Source organism: Falco naumanni, chromosome 2 (assembly GCF_017639655.2).
Source record: "Falco naumanni isolate bFalNau1 chromosome 2, bFalNau1.pat, whole genome shotgun sequence".
NCBI classification, from domain to species: domain Eukaryota; kingdom Metazoa; phylum Chordata; class Aves; order Falconiformes; family Falconidae; genus Falco; species Falco naumanni.
The window spans coordinates 92,244,656-92,267,796 of NC_054055.1; the positions used below are offsets into that span (position 1 = coordinate 92,244,656).

The 23,141-nt window shown below is 38.2% G+C and overlaps 1 protein-coding gene across 6 annotated transcripts in view; it reads left to right on the forward strand.

The window, feature by feature from the left end:
- SH3KBP1 (SH3 domain containing kinase binding protein 1) overlaps positions 1-23,141 on the forward strand; it is a 234,075-nt gene that overhangs the window by 207,948 nt on the left and 2,986 nt on the right. For 5 of the 6 annotated variants that reach the window (XM_040582562.1, XM_040582564.1, XM_040582563.1 and 2 more), the window contains 6 exons: positions 877-1,039; positions 6,114-6,199; positions 16,894-17,003; positions 18,321-18,446; positions 20,867-21,138; positions 22,568-22,631. In XM_040582562.1, coding sequence (XP_040438496.1) covers positions 877-1,039; positions 6,114-6,199; positions 16,894-17,003; positions 18,321-18,446; positions 20,867-21,138; positions 22,568-22,631 — 821 coding nt within the window. Of the gene's footprint in view, positions 1-876; positions 1,040-6,113; positions 6,200-16,893; positions 17,004-18,320; positions 18,447-20,866; positions 21,143-22,567; positions 22,632-23,141 lie in introns of all 6 variants that reach the window. The other variant, XR_005826170.1, reaches the window with a different exon arrangement.

The following is a 23,141-nucleotide window of genomic DNA, read 5'->3' on the forward strand; positions in this document are numbered from 1 at the left end:
AGAGAATGAAACTTTTGTCCCTTTGAGAGCTTTGTCCTTTCTTTAAGAAGAATCAGGTTTCCTATGGTGTGGCAAACATGTTTACATGTTTGTTTTGTATTATGAGTTTAGAGCATATTATTTACAAGAGTTATCCATGTGTATTGTACTTTACATGCTCACAGGCACTGCATGTTTGGCATTGGTTATTAGTATTGTGGCACTTCTTAACTATGCATAAACAGTACTGCAAATGATCCAATTTTTCACTGGCAAACAGAAAAATTTGGCATGTAAGTCTGTGCTTAAAACCTAAATAAAAGGTCTGAATTTTCCAAGGGTCTATATCCTGACAATCATTGCTACATTTTAATGCTTCTATTTTTATTTAACTGTAGTTCACTTGAAACGTACTTTTTTTTCCCCAGAAATGGTATTTCTCTGTTTGTCCAAGAGATGTTAAGAATTTCCAGTGTAATTGTTTTTGTGACCTTCTAACTTGATATTGTTTCATATTAGAATTTGATATAACTTGTGCTCATGGGAAGTTGTTCCATATGGTATGTAATTTTTTGCCATTCTTATTTTTTCTTACACTCATAAATCAGTAAATTATTAAAATAAAAAATAGCATTCCTGTGTACACACTGCACACATATTTTGGCCATGAGGAATTACAGGTGGAAGAGTCAGTCAGGGCAAGCAACTGATTTGTGGTAAACATGTTATTTCAAATAAAGGATTATTTGGGATAGAATTGGAAAGGAGATAAGACTTTTCTTTGTATACAGTGTATCTACAGTTAAGATTTCTTGTTTAATTGTAGGCTTGTGAGGGCAAATGAATTCCACTTAATAATATCTGTGTTCTTTTTTTCGGGAAATAATTGATTTAAAGAAAGATCAGAGAGAGAGCAAAAACAGTTAGACTTGCAGAAGCCTTCAGTTCCTGCTATACCTCCGAAGAAACCTCGGCCACCCAAAGCAAACTCTGTGAATAGACCTGGTACCTTGCCCCCAAGACGACCAGAAAGACCAGTTGTGCCTGCGACTCATACAAGGTATTGTTTTTCTCTGTCTAGCACCTTTGGGATTAGTGGAAAAAACACACATTTAAAGAATTTCGATTTTACAGTTAATGTCACAATTTATTTTGTGGTAAGCTGTTTAGTTATAGGAAAAAAAAAAAAAAGCCTTTTAGTCATCTAGCTGGATCATAACTATCTTCTCAAGAATCAAAGTCTTAGGCTGTTAAATACTAGTCCATTTCTACTGATGAGCACACTGTTACTGCAGCATCATAGTATCCACTGCAGAATGTGTGGGAAATATCTGCATCAGTATTTTGCACTGATGTTGACTTTCTTAATTTACCTCAAATTATCCCAGCTTAGCCCCCGGCACTAAGTTACTGCAAAAGGTTGGATTGTACTGAGGAACAGTGTTAGACAATGCACATCTCAAATACTGTCAGCTTTGTTTCAGTCCATTTCCTTTGATCGTTTTAGATGAATTTTTAGCAAAATGAATGTGTCTTCGCAGAATGTTCTTTCAAGCTGGTGCCACTGCAGAATACTATTGTCAAATATTTGTGCTGTAACATTGGTTGTTATTCTGTAATTACGTGATGGTCTTTATCAGAGGTGGTTACAGCTTTTGAGGAGCACTGAGAAATTGGACTTGCCAACACAACTCCATTTAATCTCCGCTAGAGCTTGGAAAAGCAGAGGTTGCCAAAATAAAAGGCCTCGCCTGTAGTCCTAATCAAGTCTAGATGGCTACATTAGTTATCAGCATCTGGGCTGCGCACTGTAGGCTTTCTTTATGCATAGTGAATAGAAATAGGTGAAAACTAGAAAAAAGCAGTCGCCTAAAATGAGTGAGCTGCACATCCAGAAATACTAGAATGTAGGCATAGAAAAAAACTGTTACACTGTTGGAAAAATTAGCTGCCATTGAACTCCTGGAGTTCAAGTATAGTAGTGGTGAATTAAATACCAGAATGGAATTTAGGGTAGAGTGGAATAAAATAGAAATTCTAGACATTGATTCCCCTCATTCCTCCACATGTGGTTCATGAAACAAATGCTCTCAGTGTGAAATCTGAGACAAATAAAATAAAATAAAGCCTGTGTCTGCCTTGTGCTGCCAGTTCCATCTTACTGAAGCGTTTTGGCTGTGCATCTCTGAGAACTTACCCTTCTATCCAGGTGCTACTGCCACAGCTTCTTTTGGACTTCTTGGCTTTGGACATGCTTGCCCGGTTTTCCCAAAATACAGTCAACACCTGCTGGTCACTTGGGCATGTTTGGAAAAGCAAGTGTTTGCTACAACCTTTAGAACTAGCTAAGTGATGTCTTTTTGGCAAGACCAATACATACCCTACTGTTCAGTTTACTGGCTAAGCATGCAACTGGGTAGCTAGTCTTTTGGTTTATCCTTTGCCTTTAAATATTTTAAACGTATTATAAATACTTTAAACATTTGGAGTCGTGAAGGTATGCTCTTCTGTTTTCCTTTTTTCTGAGTACAAAATTGTATAAAGAAACCATGCATTTGTAAAGATATTTCAGTTTTCCTGTTAACAAAGTGAAAAAGCAGAATTGTCCAAACTCTGGTATGTCTAGCACCAAAAAAAAAGCTTTGTTCTTTTTATCTAATATTGGTATGTTTCAAAGAATTTTACTTGTAACAGTAGTTAGATTAAAACTTAGAAGGAAAGGTGATTTTTAAGGTAATGATGCATGTTGATGATACAGTGCTAGCAGTTTCTCTACAAATTTCTTTTCAGCTAATTCAAATTAATGGATTTATCTCATACATATATATTCTGCCTGGTAAGCTTCAAGTTGCAAGGGTGTCTTAAAGGAAGACGGCAGAAACGTCACGTAATGGAATAATCCATGGAATAGACTTTGAATTACTTGAATAATTAAGAAATGTGAAACCTCAAATGGAAGCAGACACTTCAGTAAAGGCATTTTGTTTTTAAATCAGTTCAGTTTAATAAGATAGTAAATATTTTTAAGACAGGCTGGTATCCATTTCCAGAATCTGAAAACCTAAGGCAATTAGAATAAAATTGAACCAGCAGAATTTTTGCTGACCTGTCTTGGTTTAACCCCAGTGAAGTGCTCAGCCCCATACAGCAGCTCACTCACTCTCCCACAGTGAGATGGGGGTGAGAATCAGAAGAGCAAAAGTGAGAAAACTTGTGGGTTGAGGTAAAGACAGTTAAACAGATAAAGCAAATGCTGCACACGCAAGCAAAGCAAAATAGGGAATTCATTCACCATTTCCCATCAGCAGGCAGGTGTTCAGCCATCCCTGGGAAGGCAGGGCTTCATCATGTGTAATGGTGGCTTCAGAAAACAGATGCCATTAACTCAGAAATGTCCCCCTCTTCCTTCTTCTTCCACCAGCTTCTATTGCTAAGCATAATGTCATATGGCACGGAATATCCCTTTGGTCAGTCAGGGTCAGCTGTCCCAGCTGGGTGCCCTCCAGCTTCTTGTGCACCCCCAGCCTACTTGCTGGTGGGGCAGCATTGAGAAACAGAGAATGCCTTGACACTGTGTAAGCACTGCTCAGCAATAATGAAAGCACTCCAGTATAATCAGCACTGCTTTCATCACAAACCCAAAATACAGACCATGCAGGCTGCCATAAAGAAAATTAACTCTATCCCAGCCAAAACTGGCATGTGATCCTGGGAATTGCTGTAGTTATAAAGTGAGTGCCATGAGATTTCCGTGGCAGCTGCTGAGCAGAAGAGGTCTTTTTTTTCTGTTCTGGGTAAGTGGCTTGCATCTTAGACATCTCACTGACTTTTTGTGATGATGATTGTTTTTCCATTTAAATGCAATCCTCCTTTCCTGGAGGCAGGTTAGAGCTTCAAGGGCAGCAGGAGAGACAAAAACCGTGTGGGACAGAGAGCAGTTGTCAGTTTGCTCCAAAGATTTCACACCATATTTAGACATACCTGTGACTACACAATTTACAGATGATTCAATTCTCTGGAGTAGGCAAGCCATGAAGATCTACAGAAAGTACATTTCTACAATTAGTCTAAACTAATCTGCATCCATGCTGCTTCTAACAGGGGCAGGTTCCCTCTTCTGGCACCGCGTTCCTGCGGCCTCCCTTATATTAGCACCAGCATTTGTGCAGCCATTCAGCCATATGGGTCAGGGAGCTGCTCCAGATGGCAATTTAGTAGTTTGCAGTGGGATTTCTATTAGTGTGGGGTTTCTTTCAGGCTGATCATCTCTCAGATCAAGCTGATAGCCTGTCTTCATGGGCACAAGCAGAGGGAGGGAGATGCTGTGACCAGGAAAGGATGGCTCCACTCCTTTCAAAACAGTATGGAGTAGATAGGCATAATAATCCTGTTGATTCTTTTGACAACAGTTGGGTTTTTTGGTGGGGTGGTTGTTGCTTATCTTAGTATCTTGTGTAGTCAAATGGTAAACGTTGTGACTCTCAGCCCTAAATCACACCATCCTCAGAATCTCCTCCAAACCATACTCACACATTTCCTAGAGCGCTACCAACCCACACGGTGCTCCCAGTTTGCTGGGAAATGTATGTATGCAAAACAGAGTATGGAGTCAGGTGCTCATTGCCCTGTCAGCAAGGAAACTATGTTCCTTCTTACAGATTTACAAATTTATAAGCAATTTTAAAAAAAAAAAAAGTTAAAAACCAGCAGATAAGAAAACAGATTGGGTAGATCGCTTGGAGAATACCCTTATTTATTATCTCACCAATTAATAGATTTTTTTAGTAATGTGTTAAATTTCTTCTGTTTCAGTTTCTAGTGGAGACAGCCTGCCGTATTGATAGGTGTGTAGGACTAGCTTGTTTTTCAAGTCATAGACTGGTTGTCTTACCTTTTTTAGTTCATAGAGTATTTGTCACCCTACCACAGTGTTTAACAGGATATAAGTTCACTTAATCTGTGACTTGCTCCATTTTTAACACATATTTTCAGGCTCTTCATCACAGCCTTTCTGAAGACTGAAATAGGGTTTCCATCCACGTTGTGTTTTGCTCATAAACTGCTGCCACGAGTTGAGGTTCAGGCCATCTGTCATCAACTTACAGACACAAATGAAAAAAGTCAATGAGATTCAGCAGCTCACTATGTATTTTACTGTCAATGACTAATTATTGCTGTTCATAGAAACACACATCTGCCTGGATTGTTTCAGGGACAGATCTATATTTTTACCCATCATTTGGGTATCTTGCATACATCGTAATTGTTACATTGTTATGCTGGGAATAGTAATTGTGGAAGAACTGTGGTATTTGTTAGTTGACCTGATAATGATGGTAAGTACAATTTATTGCATTGATTGAACAGTTGCCATCACAGTAAATATTACAGGGATTTGACTGTGTGACCTGTGCAATGCCTAGCTACTCACCTACCACTGTCCCTTTTAAAATGAGCTGTTTCAATAGTCAGATTATTTTAGTAGAAAGTTCTATGAAGAAAGAATAATCATGTTGCTTATGTTTGATCCCTGTTTGATTTAAAATAGTCCCTCTGTATGAAGTATCACAGCTCTTGATGCTTGCCTATTCTGAAGACATTTCAGACAGAGTAGGTGATCTTGGTTCTTTGGAGCTGTGGAAAGAATAATATCATAAGCAACATGCTAAAATGTGGTGGAGGAGCTGCCTTTATGAATAAATACTAGGAACTGCTGAAGTGCACAATGCTAGCTTGAGGTTCTCTTCCCTTCTGTAATATTCTAGACAGTCCATCACTATAGTTTGTACGAGGCAATTAACTAGAAAAAAATACAAATAAGATGTTGAAGAATGTCCCTTTGCCCTTAGATTTCCTTCATGGGGAGATGCTGTGAACATCTGAAGAATTATTCAGGACACTACAGTATCTAAAATAGGCTTTTTTGACAGGTGTTGAGGAGAAATGAGATAAGGTTAATCCATACAGCATGTCTCCTTACTGGAGATTGCTCTCTCTGACACATTGCTATTACTCTGGTGCTACAAAGGAAGAATATTTTGCTCTCTCAATATTGATTGCAAGTTAGCTATTATTTTACTGTAACCCACACAAAGACACCAATAAAATATCTTCTCTTCTTGATCCAAATACAGGAGTGATAGTCCAAAAGTGGAATTAGTGGGCAGTACGGTATCCGGCACTCTAGAGAAAGACTCCTCTGAAAGAAGCAATGACATCGGTAAGTTATAGTGCTTTTTATAATTTGTCTGAGAAATATATGGTGTAAATTTCTGCTTTTTAGTGACTGTTATGATCCAAAAGGCAGATTGAGGATTTGGTGATGAATGTGAGTGCATTTATATCAGATTTTAACTGTAGGATTAAAAGATCATTTCTGCTTTACTTTAAAAAGTTTTATTGGGGTTTTCTGTTTAAATTGTTTTTAAAAAAAAAGGAAATATGGAATAGTGAGCTATTTTGAATAGGAGGGCTTTTGTTATTTCTGTTTAAAAGTCTTGAAGCAAGTGAGAAGGCCAACAATAGTAAGTCATACTTGTTTAACAGATGTAATGTTAGTGCTGCCATATTTTTAATGCTGCAAAAGATTGTGGATTTAGTGCAGTTAGTAATCTTTACACTTTACGATACAAAGGAATAGAGACCCAGTTCAGGCCAATTTTGATAAATTTTACTGCAAACACCAATTAAAAGCAGTCTAAATTTCTCCTGAAAATAATAATTGCTGAGCCAGTAACACGAACAGTTTCATCAGGAAATCACCTGGAAAGGAGTAACGATAGGTTATTTTTCTGTCTTCTCTCACCCTCCTTCCTTCTCCAGTTGGCAGTGCAGGAGAGATGTTTGCTGGTTAGATGCTGCAGTAAGTGGCACTTGGAAAGCAAGGTGCTCTGACTCTTGTCCCAGGGCTGTAAGCGAAAGCCGCGACAGCCATCTTCTACCTCGACTTAGAAATACGCCAGCAGCAGCTGCTGCTGTCGCTCTCCTCCGCAGTCGCAGCTGTGCCACGAGAGACCTGTTTTTGTAAAAGGCAGAACCAGGGTACCCTGAATGTGAAAGCATTACTACCTTTCACTGGTGGCATTAAATGTTATTTCAGTGTGGTGGTTTCTACCCAGACTGCTTTATTAATAAAACATTTCTGTAAAATAGCATACTTTTAACAGCCAAACCTGCCTTTTCTTCAGTCTAGAAAGCAGAGCTTTAAGTTATAGATGGTTTTTAATTACAGTGTAACAGTAAAATGCTAAATTGATTTCACATAGGTTTATGAGCTTTTCAGCATTCGTATGTCTCCTTTTTTTTAACCTTCTGGTGTTGCAGTGGTTTGTGACAGTAACATTCTTCTGGAGAAGCAAGTAGTATTTTTTCCCCAGATTTTCATTTGGGATAAACATGGCCAGCCAGAAGCTTGTGATAAATTGCATGAACATTTTTATTGTAAGAGATTAATATAAATTAATAGTATGGAAATGCAGTCAAATTCTACCATTTAGTGTTTGTTACCCATGTTTAGAAGTTTGCTTCAAAGCGTGTAAGCCTTCGCTTACTTGAAGGAGAAAGCTGTGACTGCAAATAGCATACAGTGGTGTTATGGAAGTAAACTTTTTAAATCTTTGTTCCAGTTCCCTTGGAATCACTATCAGGATAAAAGCTTAGTGTTTTGTGGGTTTTTCTGGTTTTGTGGTTTGTGGGTTTTTTTTAACAACCTATAAAAGGTTAGGTAAGAAATTTGATCTATAATGATTTTTGTTCACTTCTACAACTTAGGTGGGGGTCTTTTCTGTTGGTTTTGCGTTGGTGTTTTTTTCAGTGAGGGATAGGATCCAACAAGAGTCCACAAACCAAACCACACATACAACGTGTTTGTTGCAAAGGGTTTAGCTGATGACCTCCTGTTACCACTAACAAGGAGAACATATTGAGCCCAAGGATAAAATAGTGTGAATACTTCAATAAGTATAACTTGATAGGGTCAAACCAGATGGCATTTACAAGGGCAAATCATGTCATTCTAGCCTGTTAGACAACTCATTAAAAGAAAAAAATAAAAAAAGTATGATTTTGAAATGAAAGCGAACCAAAATATCATAAATGTTACAAATTTTCAGGAGGCTTTTGACAGCTCATGTAAAAATATTGTTAAAGAAATAAACAGCCTTTTAAGACAGGGTAGAGCAATGAATTAATAAGCCAAAGCAATTCACAGAGGATTTGTGTATTTTACTGCGAGGATGGATTTGGAGTTCAGGACAGTTTATGGGGCAGTATAATTGGAAAGATTTATGATAAATGCGTTGTATTTTTCATTTGTTTACAAAGAGAACAATGGCTTGGAGAAATCTTGTCGCTAAATGCATTATTAGTAAAAATTATGGATGAGCAAGCAGAGTTGTCCAGTGTATTCCAAAACACTGACGGATCAGGCAGTGTGAGTCCAGATAATATTTAACTGTGATATGTGTTACCACTGTTGCCCCAGTGTCATGTACTCTGTGGGGAGGACAGCCTCAGCTTCTCTGAGATTCATTTTTCCAGTCAAAACGGATCTGATTAAATCTACCATTTGATGTCTTTTCAGTAATTCAGATTTGCAGTGAATTAAAGTGGGCCTATGTACAGGGAAGGTGGGGCTTAGCAGTAGCCTTTGAAGGAAATGGAAGTTAAATGGCCTTTGCAGCAGCTCGGGTGTATGACCATTCTGGTTACTGGGCTCCTCTTTATTCCTCCATTAGCCCCACTCCTGGGCACTTAGAGCTCACAGGGAGGACGGTGAAAAAGCAGCAGTTTCAAGTTGCCTTACCCTCTTTCATGCTTATTCCAAATACTGATAGTGAACCATGGACTGAAAATGAGTACTACAGCACTCTCCTGGCTTTTTTGCACTGGTGATGTTAAACTGGATAATGGCTGTCACTTTCTCAGTCCTATAGACAGTCTAAAGCTCTTGTTCTTTCATTCAAAGCAGAGAGGTGTACGAAAGCACTGGAGAGACAGTTTTGGTTATAAAAGCAAACCATACTAAAGCTGGAAGAGGAGAAGTTTTCCATTCTGTGAAACCTTTTTAAGGATTTCTAAGTTGGTTCCTTTATCACAATGAGACCACAACCTTTACAACAAGGGAGGAGAAGGAGGGGGTCCTTCCATATGCCATCTCCCAAAAACCAAATAAGTGATCAGCAACAAGAAAATCAGTAATTCCATTGACAACTGAAAAGCAATATGCAGAGGGGAACTGGGGAATCCAGGTTCAAAACCTGTGTTCTCTCTAGGTCCCCTATTCTAGATCAGTGTGTTAAACATTGCTTATTTCAGAAACAGCAGTTTTCTGTTCCACCAGTGGATCAGTGTTGTCTAACCAGATAACCTCACACCTTTAAAAACATTCTCACCCAACTTTACCGATCAGGAAAGTCACAAATGATTGGAGCAATGCTAAGGTGATATGTGATACTGTACATAACATTCTGCCAGTTGCATATATAACGAGTCCTTTTTATGTAGATGTTAGTGCATGGCTTGATTTGATTAGCATGTTCTGCAGAGTTTTGACTTGACATTTAAATTTCTTGATGATAATACAGCACTGATTACAAGTCTGCAATCTGTACTGACAAGAGCAACATCACTGCTGAATGTAGATATAATGGCAGCTATTATTACTGTTGTTCATGCCTTTGCTTCTTTCCACAACCCTTACAAAAAAACCTGGAAAACTAGCCTTCAGAATATATTAAGAGGAAACATTCCCCATTCCTCCTCACTTCTTCTTTTGTTTTCTTTTTCCCTGTTTTCAGTGATGCCTTTCCTTTCCTTTCCACACATCTTTCATCCAACTTTTGCTATTTACATCTCTTTGCCATGGGTAACTCTTCTTCATTCCATGAGGGTAAGGCTTTTTTTTTTCCCCCATTTCTTTTCTGTCCTGTCTTTGCTTTAGTTGACAATGCATAACAAACAAATAAAGTATTTTGTAGAACACCTAATGTATACATGGCTAATACAATTATTTTTTAATTAAAAGTTCAAATTGAGTGTACTGTGACAGAAAATCTTGCACCATAGCACTGAAACAAGAAATTGTTATATTTTATTTTATTGTACTAGAAGATGTTTAGGGACATAAGTGACATGTACGGTTTGTATGTGGTGTTTGTCAGTGCTGTGGTTTCCTTAACCTGTTCTTACAGACAGACGGTATCATTGCAAAGTTTAATGCATATATTTCATTGTAATGTCCTTACAGGTTATAAACCAAAAATACTTAGCAACGTGCTAGGATGGTCCTCTAGTCTTAAAGAGGAAAAAAAACCCAATAAAACAAAACAAAATGAAATTTGAAGCACGCTCACTGGCTTTCAGTGGAAAGTGTGCGGTCGTATCACCCAAGACATTGTCTCCAGTATTGCTGTGGTTAAATCTGTTGTAAAGTCTCATGTACTAATAATTGTTCTGGATTGGCCATGGCTTTTTAGGCTTAGTTAGAAATGCTTCTAAAGCAGCATAAGCTATACTGAAAGTAAGCCCTGTTCTACAAGCAGAAGAGTAGTCGTTACGTAGAATTACATTGATTTCACCAGCTTAAATTCATGCGTTATTGCAAAACTTAACTTTTTTTTTTTTAGGTCACGTGTTTCTTTTTAATTTCACAAAGAACTGTTATATCTGAGGGCCAGTGCAATGACAGAAACATATAGCACATGTAATAGCTTACTGAATCAAAACCTAATGCTTCCAGAAAATTACTAAATTAGTCTAATTATTGGTATTGAGTTAGTTTTGCAAGTCAGGATTAATCCTAAATTACACACTTTGGAATCCTGTAGTCCTGAAACAGGTCTCGTCTATCCAACAAAGGCTTGCTTTGAAATTGTGTAACACTAGAAATCATACAGATTTAAGCTAAGTGATTTAAAGAATAAGCCACAAAGAAGTAAAAATAATATATCTACTGTGGAAATGCACAGTTAATCCACACAAGAAGCAGTTTCTTTGCTTTGCAAAAAGACTGAGCTACACAGGCACTCTCCACACAGAGCCAAGCAGAGACATCTTTCCAATATTTTTCCTGGCTCTTTACACATTCTGCATAGTATTTATGAAAGTAGTTAATAATCATCAGTGCTAACGTAAGACACATATGCCTTCATTGACTTCTGCTGAAATATATAGTGTTGGTGTGAATTTTCTTGAATCTCTTGATTCCTTGAAAGCTGGTTAACATGAGTCCATTTTTCAGATTTCTTCAGATGTTAATTTTCAGAGCATTTGCTGATCGATTATGGAGTACTGGCCAAACCCATGTTATTAGCTGCACTCTTTTTCTGTTCCTCCCTCAAGGCTGTTGCTAACTTGCCTGGAAGGGTAGTTTAAAATACCCTACTTGAAAATATCTAATAAACAAACAAACAAAAAATCTTCAGTATGTTCATGTTTCCTTGAGCTGTATTTGCATTTTTTCTAGAGCTGTAGCATGCTCAAATTTGTTAGGAGGTGATCGCTGTGCCTCTGACTGGAAGAAAAAGTGATCTAATAAGATTTGGCCCACACTAAGGAAAAAGATGTAGAATATTTCCAGTAAAAGGTTGTAGAATGGAGCAGGTTTGTCTTTAAATCACAGGCTGTCATACTGTGAGACTTTATAATTATTTTGCCTGAAGACAGAGTAAAAGTTGGAAAAAAGAAAATACTGGTAAATATAAGGTTTGGAGGACAAAATGTGACTCATATAATGAAGGCCACAATCTGCTTAAACCAATTCTTTCTTTCTGTGCTGCTATTCATGCTCACTTTATTAGAACAAATCAAAGGAGCAAAATTGCCCAACTGGGTTAAGTTATAGTATTTATGTCAGTGAATCAAAATCGCCCATAAACATAGTTGTGAATTGTAAATATTGTAATCAGAGATATGTTAATGTGCCATTACATAATTAGGTCTCTTGCCCTGGAGGGTCCAGAAAAAAGCAGTAAACCAGAAATTTAAATCATTCTCCATATGTATCAAGTTGAGGTGCCTGAAAACAGCATATCCATTTCTTCTAGCTCAGTTTTCTTGACCTTTCAGTTCTTTCTTGGCATCTTCTGAATCGTTAAAAATAAAATCCTTATGAGGGCACTGGCAAGTGGTTTGCAAAGCTCATTATGGCAGCTTTCTATATTCAGCTATTAAAAGAGATAAAAGTCAGGACTGAAATGGGAACAGATAATTATATTCTTGAGGAAAGGTAGCTGTCTAGTGACTGTCCTGGGAAGCCAGATAAGCTGTTTCCCTCCAAAGCAAAGAACCATGCAGACAAACCTCTTCAGCACATCACTGTTACACTCCTGAACACAGTAACCCTGCATGCAGCCAGCGAGCTCCCCAGCTAAAAGCGAATTACCCAGATCTTAAAAAAAGGGTCTGCAGTTCATTATGTAGCATAATGAATAATTCAGTGGCCCTGACCCTGGCTGGGAGCACGGCTGTATTCCTTGAAGGGTATGATGCTGTTCAGCACAGAGGGACTAGCAGAATCTCGGTGCTCGAAGTAGTTAAAATAATTGTGGTCTTCTGAAAATTCCCAGTAATATTCAAGTTAATGTTTGAGTTGTTCTTTAAGTAGTGCTATATATTGAATGGACATCAATGCAGAAGATTTTGTCTGCAGTATCTCTGTCTCATTTCATAGCTTACAGAATTATTGTATTTAAAAACAGTATAGATAGCATTTCACAAGTCTGTTGTCAATCTTTTAAATGCGTTGAAGATGATTATGAAATGAAATCTACCTCTGTGGCTTTTGTGACTTTATCTTCTTCAGATTAATTGAACGCCACCTTTGCCTCATTTCTTCCAGCCCTGCTGTATTGCTGTTCTATGAAACCTCACAGTTTGAATGTTTTGATTCTGTTACCCATCACTTGCCATTTCAGTTTTCTCAAGGTGAAACCTGTCTGCTAATTCAAAAAACTTTACATCTTCATTATGTATAAATGACTTTGCCCAAAGACTAAAAATTCTAAACGTAAGATAACATTAAGGCCTAGCCACATTTTATGCTAGAATAGTAAATTCAGGGGGAGAAAGGGGTAAGGAAGGAAGTATAACCATTTAACAGCTTCTTGCTGGGTTTTTTTTGGCAGTGGGAGGGATCGAAGGTTACTTTCCAGGAAGGTACAAGTATAATGAGCTGAGAGCTTTTTCCTTAAATAGTTGTTTTCCTGAATCTGGGCGTTTTTTTAAAAAAAAAACAGCATCATCATGCTTTAAATAACCACATTTCCAAATGAACATAGCAATGGGGGAAAATACCCTATTCTTAACTGGCTTGGAAGGATACCAGAGAATAATTATTGCACAGCTGACATTTTTCATATTAATTATGTTTGCTCAGTAAGCCAGACATTGTATTGTGTGTACTACACTAGTGTATTAAAATTACTCTGATGTCTTTCTTCCCGTCTCACGAATTACTTCATGAATTACCTGCTTAATCAGTGAGACAGTAATAATGATGAATGCATGTCCTTATTTGTAGAACAAGCGTCAACTATTTTTTAGTTAGGGAGTGGCACTGTTAACTGATGGGTGCCCTCTATGTTCTATGTGTTCAATAGAACCTTCCTTACTGTTTGTTATTACTAGACATAGAGAAAGCTGGACCAGTACAGAGTTCAGGTCTGTTGGATGCTGATGCTGCTTTACTGGCAACTAACGTGGCTGTGAATACAGTAGACTGGACTTTATTTCTGGTGACATTCCATTCGGGCCAGCTCAGGAAGGTTTTACATTTTGCTTAGTATGTGGATTTAAGCTCCCGACTTCTGATAGCAACAGAAATACAAACTGAAATAAAATCTCTGCATTTAATGACTTCGATGAGTCACACCAATGTAACTTTGCTTTCCACCAGCAAAAAATAATCAAATAACCAGTATGAGAGTATGAATGAATTCATTACTAAATCTACAGTATAGATGACAGTAAGGCAGAGGTGTCTTGAGTGGTTCAGTTCTGCATTTTACTAGTTACCAGTTTACTAGATGGGAGTTCTCCTGAATGAATCCGTCATAGGTGGTAACCATGAAAGGTGGTGATAGCCTTAGATGCTGAGCAGATTTGGGAGCAAGAACCACATCTAAATAAGGAGAATAAATGGGGAGATAAAGGACATATGGAAGTTTTTAGCATTGTATCAAGAGATGACCCTTACACTTAAATAGAATTTAATTTATAGTATCAGCTGAATGGCTGTGATTTCACTAGTTTGGCAGCAGATTCTACCTGTGGAGCCTTTCCAACTTCTGCTCTGCTTTTTTTTTTTTAAATTCAGTGCAGGTATAAGCTGAGTTATTTTTTCTAGCTATCAGAAATGCATTCAGAAGTGGAAAAAATGGAGGATTCCTGGTATTTCTTGATAACAGAAGCTTTGCACAGAAATGTTTATCTTTCACAGTACTCATAGAATGTGTGGAGCAGCTTTTATCTGCAAGTGCTCATGGGTCTCAAGGGCACAAATTCATACACTCCCCTTTTATCCATACATTTTACAATTTAAACATGAATATTTGATTATTCTGATCAAACTCTTGATAGAAAATAGAACTCTAGGTAATTATTAGTTTATTTAAGCCAAAGAAAAACACTGAATTAATGCCTTCACTATTTTTTTCATTGTTTTCTATAGTAGCATAGATACTTACTTTTTCTAAGAACAGAGGAAGGGACAGTGACACTTGCCATAGAAGCAGCACACAGAGAGAGGAAAGTCATGCTCTGGATCCTTCCTAGGCTGCAAGATAACTTCAGCCCGTTTGCTTCCCTCCGAAGCAGGAGTCTGCTCTTCCTCTCAGTTTTAGCAACTTGTACCAGTCCTCTGGTACTGATACTGATCCTTTCTTCAGCACAGGTATCTGTGTGGCTGGGCACATGCTGTGGGAAAATAAGCTGGATTAAACTAGCTCAGGAAAAAAAAGAGTAAAAACAGTTAGGTGGGAAAGAGTGGCTGGGACAAACGGAAGCATTGCTTTGGTCTCCATTTGTACTCATGTATGTGAGCCTTACATGTTTATAGATGAGTGCATATTTTTCATGTCAATACATTCCTGCTGTGCAACTGAACACAGTAACACAGTGGTGAAAATTAAGGCAATGTATTAAAATACATCAGTGATTCGCTGTGTCATCTTAAGGAAGTCATTCACCTGTCTCACGTGTCAGCTTCAAAATGGATATTACTGGAAACTAGCTCTTACATTTCCTTCCTCCCCCCAATAAATTAATTTTTACTTACATTTCTCCTCTCCTGAAACCCTGAAGTTCTGTAGGACTCCAGACAGGTTTTGTGCAGTCTGCTAATGTTAACTCGTTTTTACTTCAAAAGCACTGTGGCCTCACCTGATGTGTTGGGTACAGTTGAGGCTTTGGATTGCCAAATTCCCATTGACAGACCGGGAGACCTACCTTTGCATGTAGGTTGCAACAGTCAAGAAAAAAGCAATGAGAGAAATACCTGGTAGAGGACAGTGGGGTCACTGGTTACATACAGGAAGAGTTGCTGCAAAAATAGTCGTATTTGGAGTTGAATAACATTAGACTATTTCAGGGCTATTGAAAGAGGTCTCTTTTTTTCCTTCTTTTTTTCTGTCTCCCAGAGATGGAAGAATATTGCTGAATAAGGAGTGTCTGATCCCATTTACTTCCTAGCTGCCAATTCATAAGTACTTGAAATTAGTTTAAGTGTCCTTCAGTGCATATAGTTTATTGCACAAGCCAGTTAATTCATTTGTTTTTCCATTGTCTTAATTTGTATGATGGTTGCAATATGGCAACAAGGCTGGATCTTCAGAGATTCATTGTTCTGTAACAATTCTGGAAATTAAGTGCCCAGTATATATAAGTATTAACTTAAAATCTATTTCTTCCTACATGTGTGCAGTGAAAAATAGTCTATGATTAATGAATATCATTCCAGTATTTGATTTGCGTCTGAAAGTAGTTTTACAGCATTTTGATTTATTTGGTCTAAAGTACCTCTTGTATGTTTCCTGACTCGTTTCTGCTTAACACATGCAGTAGGGCATTTTGAAGGGAGGTGAGTGAAACTGATAACCCATAAAAATAGATGAATGTTGTTAAGCCATTTGATTCAGGCATGTAATCACGAGCTGTGGTATTCCTTCAGCCTTCACATCATTCTTTCACGTAAACATGCTACCACGTGGCTAGATTCAGTAAACACTTCCCCAAGAACATTTTACTCACCATGAAGACAGTCAATACTGCATTTGAGCAGACCTGTTTTTCCTGGGCTCTGTAAAGCTTCAGGGGCCTGTTGGAGTTTTTACTGACCATAACCTCCAGGCTACTGGAGGGAAATATTCCTCTCACCTATAGCTCCTGGAAACTATGCTGCCTCCAGCTGCAGGTGTCCAGGAACCTGCAGACCACTTCCAGCTCAATCATTCGTTCTGTGCTCCCCTAAGGAATTGCTGCAGATGCAACGCTGAGAGTACAGTTCCTGAGGCAATGCATGCACTGTCTTACGCCTCCAGTTATCCAGGGAGAAAAAGTTACTAACCCCTTGAACAGCAAAATGGAAATTCTGAAACTGTTTACTCCGTGCTGTAGGACCCATGTTGTCATTTAGCTTTTGCTATGCTGAAAACAAAGCCAAAGGCTCCTCTACATGTTCCTCCTCTGCTTTATTGTGTTTGAGATGGAAGGGTAATTGTACTTGGCAAGGGTGACTGGATTACAGCTGCCTTTGACTTCCAGGGCCTTTACCTGTCACGGTGGCTAAACATGTGCAGAACACTGTGATACAGTGGGGAAAATGGGATTTGATTTCTTTCAAATTAGAAAAAAAATTGTGATTCTTTCCCTTCGAGGACAATTGCAAGAAAATCAAATCAATTCTATTTTATTTTTAAGACTTGGAAGGTTTTGACTCTGTAATACCAATCGCTGAGAAGCTTAATCATCCAACCACAACCAGACCAAAAGCTACTGGCAGGCGACCACCCTCGCAGTCTCTTACGTCTGTAAGTTAATTTTCTTTTAAAGATATTTTTTTCTCATTTTTTCCTCCCTCCTATTTGTGTTCCCTGGTGTTTTTACTACATTTGCACAGGCATTCCTTCACACGTACAGTGAGGCAGAGAGATGCAGCTCCAGAATATTAGTGTCAAAAGGCTGCCAGTGTTTTGAATATTGATGTTTAAAACATTACCTCTCTTACAAGATCTGTACCTCTTTATTGGTTGCTGCCAATTATTCCTGGCCAGCCATGTCTGAGCCCAGAAGAATCCTTTATAAAAATCTGTGGAATAAACTAGTTTGCTCTAAGTATTAAGGATTTTGAAAGTGTTTCCCAAAAGAAGCATTTATCTTGGTTTCTTTAGGACATGTATGAGATTTTGAGGACAAACAGACTATTTCAGCCTTCAACAGCTCATGTGTTTCTTCTCATTAAGTTCACAATTGTAAACATAAGCATGATGTAAATTTCTCTCTAATATGTATCTTTAGACAAGTTGGTCTCATAAACCATACTGTGGAAGCCACTGCTCAGTTTTTCAGGGGGTTGGCGTTTGTTCATTTCCATGCTGGTTTGCATTCTGGAATATCAAAATGAGAGCAACCACTGATGGTTACCCATGTTCGTGTTGCTGAAGAAAAACAAAGTGGAGGAAAACAAAAAGGATTATCATGAAACTAATAGAACACAAAAAAGAAACCTTTCAAAATTGGCTATGTACATAAATACTGAAATATAGACGACAGTGAGGTTTTTCTTCCTCTGTCAAATCTATGGGGAAAGGAACAAGGAGTGGAAAGAACCTTCCCTGTTTGCACCTTTACAAAGAGGCCGTGCACAAGGCAGCCCTGCAAGTGCCAGCAGTGTGCACAGCCAGCAGCATGCGCCCTCTGAAGAGCAGCAAAGTGAGACCTGCGCTGACCATGGCAGAGCTGCCCAGGTGGCAGAGCTGGCATCCCCACAGCATGGTGCTCAGCATCCTGGCCAAATAAGGTGCAGCTCTTCTTGCAGACAGGAGGGTGCTTTCATATTTTATGATATAATGTGATGTAAAGGTGTAAATTAATGTTGAATTTAACAGCAAGTATACGAGTATTCATCAAGTATGTCTCATTTTATGAAAGCCTTGAAAATAAGATCTAAAAAACAGGGTATGGGAGGAGCAAGAGTCCTCATTTTAAGTGTTGTCACTTTGAAAATGATAACTAAAAAAAAGTAATCAAATAAATGTTTTTCTTCTTCCTTTGTTAAATTCTTGTACAGTGAAAATACCTGCTTTTTTTTTTCCCCTCTCTTGTGGTGTGTGTGTTTGTCTTGAAAGTCATCCCTTTCAAGTCCCGATTTCTTTGACTCACCAAGCCCTGAAGATGAGAAGGAGGAACATGTTTCCCTTGCTCACAAAACTATTGATGTGTCAAGGAAATCAAGAACTGTTACAATATCACAAGTAAGTTAATTGGAATGCCTCTGCTTAACCTTATCATGTGCATCTTCATTTTTTCAAACAGTATTCAAATATTTATTTTTAAAATTGAATTCAACAGTCACCTGGTAACTAGCCCTTTTAAAGCTTAAAATGGTAAGGGTTTCTAAACATTTTTCAGTGTTTGAAATCCAAGTCTAAGGTGAATTGCACCATTAAAATGTCTCCATAACCATAATGTGAAAAACCATACTGTTCTTCTAGTGTAAATACTTTCACAGACTCAGAGAAGCTAAGGAAAGAAATTTTAGAAATTTTAGAAACACAAGCCTTTTTTTTTTTTTTTTTTGCAGCTGTAAATTGAGTTTACATTAGAGGGGTCTGTAAGCAGAGAAAATAAAACTCTTTGACCCACTCTAATAGTATGTGAATTTAAATTTGCAAGTATAATCACTTTTTATACTGGTAGTAATTATTCATGTTACAGGCTTGTGCCATTCTTACTGTATATTGATAGAAAACTATAGGATAGTTGAGTGTTACAGAAGGACTGTGTAGGTCAGGCTTTAGAGGTTGGAGCTATTTTGTAGTACATAGGGATATCTTTAATAACACAAATACTAAATTCTAAGTATCCTAGTGTAACAGAAGTGTCTGAAAGATGAAATCATGCACTTCTGTGATCAAGTTATCAGCATAATGTTTTGCTGTATGGCTCCCTCTTCTGGGAGCACTTTGCATTTAGGAAAACTCTTGGGCCAAGATTCATAAATTACATGCTGGCATGCCAAAGATGTAGAAGGTTCCTGTGAAACAAGATGACTCGTATCAGAAAGTAGCTGCTGGAGGTGTTAATTTTGATAGCCAGTTAAGCTCTGGAATAAGGTGGTCAGCGTGGATGACTTCAGCTGTGCCTTACTCACTTGCTCCAGGTTTAAACTCAGCCTGATGTCTCTTTTCAATCCAAAGGAAACTTGCTTCTACTGATATAAGGATTATTATACCTGAAAGATCCATTTATAGGTACACATTACTCACACACGCACACATATATATATATAATGTTAAAAGAATATTGTTAAGGTCATGAAGTCAAGCATTTAAGTCACTAGAGTGATTCAGCTGTCTTGTGATTGTAATGCCATTTTCATTTCTATGATCACAATTTTTTCCCTGCACAGCACTTTTTTGTGCAGTGCCTGCCCAGGGTGGATTCTGTGCTCTATCAGGCTTGTGTATTAGTGGGGAAGACTGTTCTTTGCAGAATCCGGTTGATCCTGCTCTTCCCTCTCCGTCATGCTTTCTCCTAATTTTCATCTGACCACTAACGTTTCTCTCGGTTACTTTGTCCACCTAATGTCTCCTTCCATTTCCATAGCATTTTTTCTCAATATCTTACCATACTTTCCATTCAACTTCAATCTCTCTTTTCCAGAGATGGAGCTGGAAGATTGCCTTAGTGCTTTTTCTTACTCTTGGCTAAATTAGATTTTCAGATACTCCTGGCAGCACACATTAGCATTGCCAAATAACAATATTATAAATTATTAAGACTCCCCTTACTTGCCATTGTGCTAACTGTACTTGTACAATGTTCTGTGTATGCAGTGAAGTAGCTGGTCATGTTTGGTAGGTGGACTTCAGATTTTCTATGCCTTGTCTAATAAGTAGAGCACTGGATTGAAATTCAAGAAGCATGGGATCCTTCTGAGCTAGCCACGTGGTTCTAGGATAACTAGGTTAATGCTGAATTTTCTCTTAAGTTCCTGGAGGAATAAAGAGCCATTGGTATTTATGGGAATTCACAGAAGCTTCAGGTAACAGAGGATAGTACAGTATTTTTTTTTTATTAATAATAGATTATGATTCTGAAGCCATGGGATTTTGGTTTTCTTTTTATATCACACCAACGAGCAAACTTGAGGAATCTTTTGCTATTTTCATAACACTAGGGGCAACATGTAACATTTTTTGATTTAAAAAAAATGTTGGATGTTGAAGATTCCGTCAATGGTTAGTTGACAATTGTAAATTTAATCTGCAAAAAAATGCAACTTGGCTTCTTGGCCATACAGTTCTGTGCTGTGCAAGAGATGTCCATGGATGTAGGTATGTTCTCACAAACCTCTGAGAGAAACACTGAGCATCCGTCCCTGGTTTGTTTCATGGTAGACCTGAGATCTTGGAAATGCTTGTTGATGTCTGATTGTAACAACTGTGGAAAGTCTTACTGAAGCTGTCTGAACTTCTGCATCCCAACTAGACTCCCTCTGATGCACATGTACAAAGATAATGACTAATCATTACATTTGACGTCAAAACTGACCATGTTAGACCTTGGACTTTCAGCATTACTGAAGAGCAACAAAACTCTTAATATTTGTTAGAGGTCTGATTTTCATAAAGCTTTCTCCAGAAATTAGATGTTATTCTTTTTGTTGCAGGTGTCTGATAATAAAACTTCCTTGCCTCCAAAACCAGGAGGTTTGGTTAGTGGCAGTAACGTACAACCATCACTATCCCCTTCACCGTCACCTGGATTTCACTCAATTGCTATGGGAACAACAGGCCACAGGTCAAATTCCCCATCCCTGTTCGGTACTGAAGGAAAGCCAAAGACTGAGCACTTGAGCCAAGGTCAGACTGCCCTGGAGGAGTTGAGAACTCAAATTAAGGAGCTAAGAACCATCATTGAAACAATGAAAGACCAGCAAAAGTAAGTACTGCAAATCACAGCTGTTGGTGGGATGCAGCCGTTCCTGCATGGTGGTAGCAGTTCCTTCTTGAGCTTGCCTTCCTGTGTATTACTCTGCACAGTTTGCCTTTGTGTTTGTGAGTGATTTTCATCTGACAGAACACATTCAGGGGTGAGAAGCTCAGGGAGAAAGGCTGACACGATCCATCTGTAACAGCTTTTTCCCTGTATTATTACAGAAGCAGATATTTATGGGGTGTTGAAAAAGTTAAGATACAAGCTATAACCAGTGAATAATGTTCTTATGTTTTATTTGCTAATAACTATTTGGGAACTCATGTGCACTGATCTTAATAAGGAGTGCATTTCTTCCAGTTGTAGTACAAATTACTACAAGTTCCTAAAATTATTAAATCAGTTTGTTGTTTGACTGTTAGCACATTTTCCCAGCAAGCTCGTATTACAAAAGAAGTAATTGAATTGTGATTAGGACGTGTGAAGACCTGGTGTGTTTATGACCCTGAATCTTACTGGTTTAGTGTTGGGCATCTTTATTAATCTTTGAGCTGCTCATTTCTTAGGAGAAACTGGGGCTGGCACGTAGCTTTTGCTATTCCTGAGAATATTTAAAGTTTTGGAAGCTAAACCTTCACTTACATTGTCAGCTGTGTGTAGCACAGACAGGAAAAAGAAAAGGGAAAGCAGCATGCAGAGACTGTGGCAGAACAGAGGTGCACAGGGAGTTTGGGAGAAGATGTGGGAAGGGTGTGGTTCAGGCTGGATCTAGCTCCAAGCCCCATGGCTTCACTTCTGAGGCTGACACCTGCTTTTCAGGTCTCCCTGGCCCTTCTTGCAAGGGCTGCTTCCACCTACTGGTTTCTGTCTTAAGGTGAGATCACTCCGTGGAAGCATGAGGAGGTGTTGCTCCGTGTAGCTATGGTCCCCTTCCTGACAAAGAAGGTTGACAGCAAATCCATGTTTAGGATCATTAAGTCTTATAAATGAAGTTGAAGGTTATGTTGTATTGCTGGCATAAACAGCTTTTAAGTGGCTTAAGTATGTGATAGAATGGGCAGGATGTGTGTTACCAGTTCCTATAAGCCACCAACAGCCAATCCATCTATGTTTTGTACAGAAAAAAAGGCAAGCTGGTGCCACCACAGTGCTGATACAGCCAGTCCAGAGTAAAGCCTGTGGATGCAGGGCTTCTAAGAGGAAATACATTGTTCATTAGCCATATGGGATGTGGGAGGTTCTGTACTTTCATAACGTGTCTTACTTCTCTGTTGTATAGCGTCTAGTATACAAGAGTATACTGACTTTAATCAGTTGTTCAGAGGGAAAAAGGTAACTAGTGAAGCAGGGAAAGTATGCCTCCAAGAGGTGATCATTTGTATTTTACTAGTTTAATCATTTCCATTCCAAGCTTTTTTTTGCATTCTTTTAACAGAAAAGAGATTAAACAGTTGCTGTCTGAGCTGGATGAAGAAAAGAAGATCCGTCTACGATTGCAGGTACTTAAATTATTTATAATGTTATGGAAGTATTGACAGGTTTGATTTAGCCTCAGGAATGGGACATAAAACTCTGCTTAAATACTTAGATTCCACTGAATCAAAACCTAACATTTCTGAAAGGGATATACCTGTTTCCTTCATAGTGTCAGTCTGTGTCATATATATTACTATACTGCATTCTTACTGAAAAGCCTGATAATTATCTAAAAATTTATAATTTAGGAAATTAAACACAATATAGGTTCCAAACTATGACATTTTTTAGTTTCAGTTTTAGTGGTTTGATTTTGTCACAAATTAATTTATTTATTTATTAATTACTTGCTCTCTCACTAAGCTTTATATTTTGTAGGAAGCTTGTCTTAGTGTTGATATGCTTGCAATATTATTTCATATAGCAAGATTTTTATGTCTGCTTTACAGACTGTACTCAGGTTGTCTTTACTAAAGCATCCTAAACAATATACAAGAAGCTGCTCTGATTAAGAGCCCAGTTACTGCTGCCAC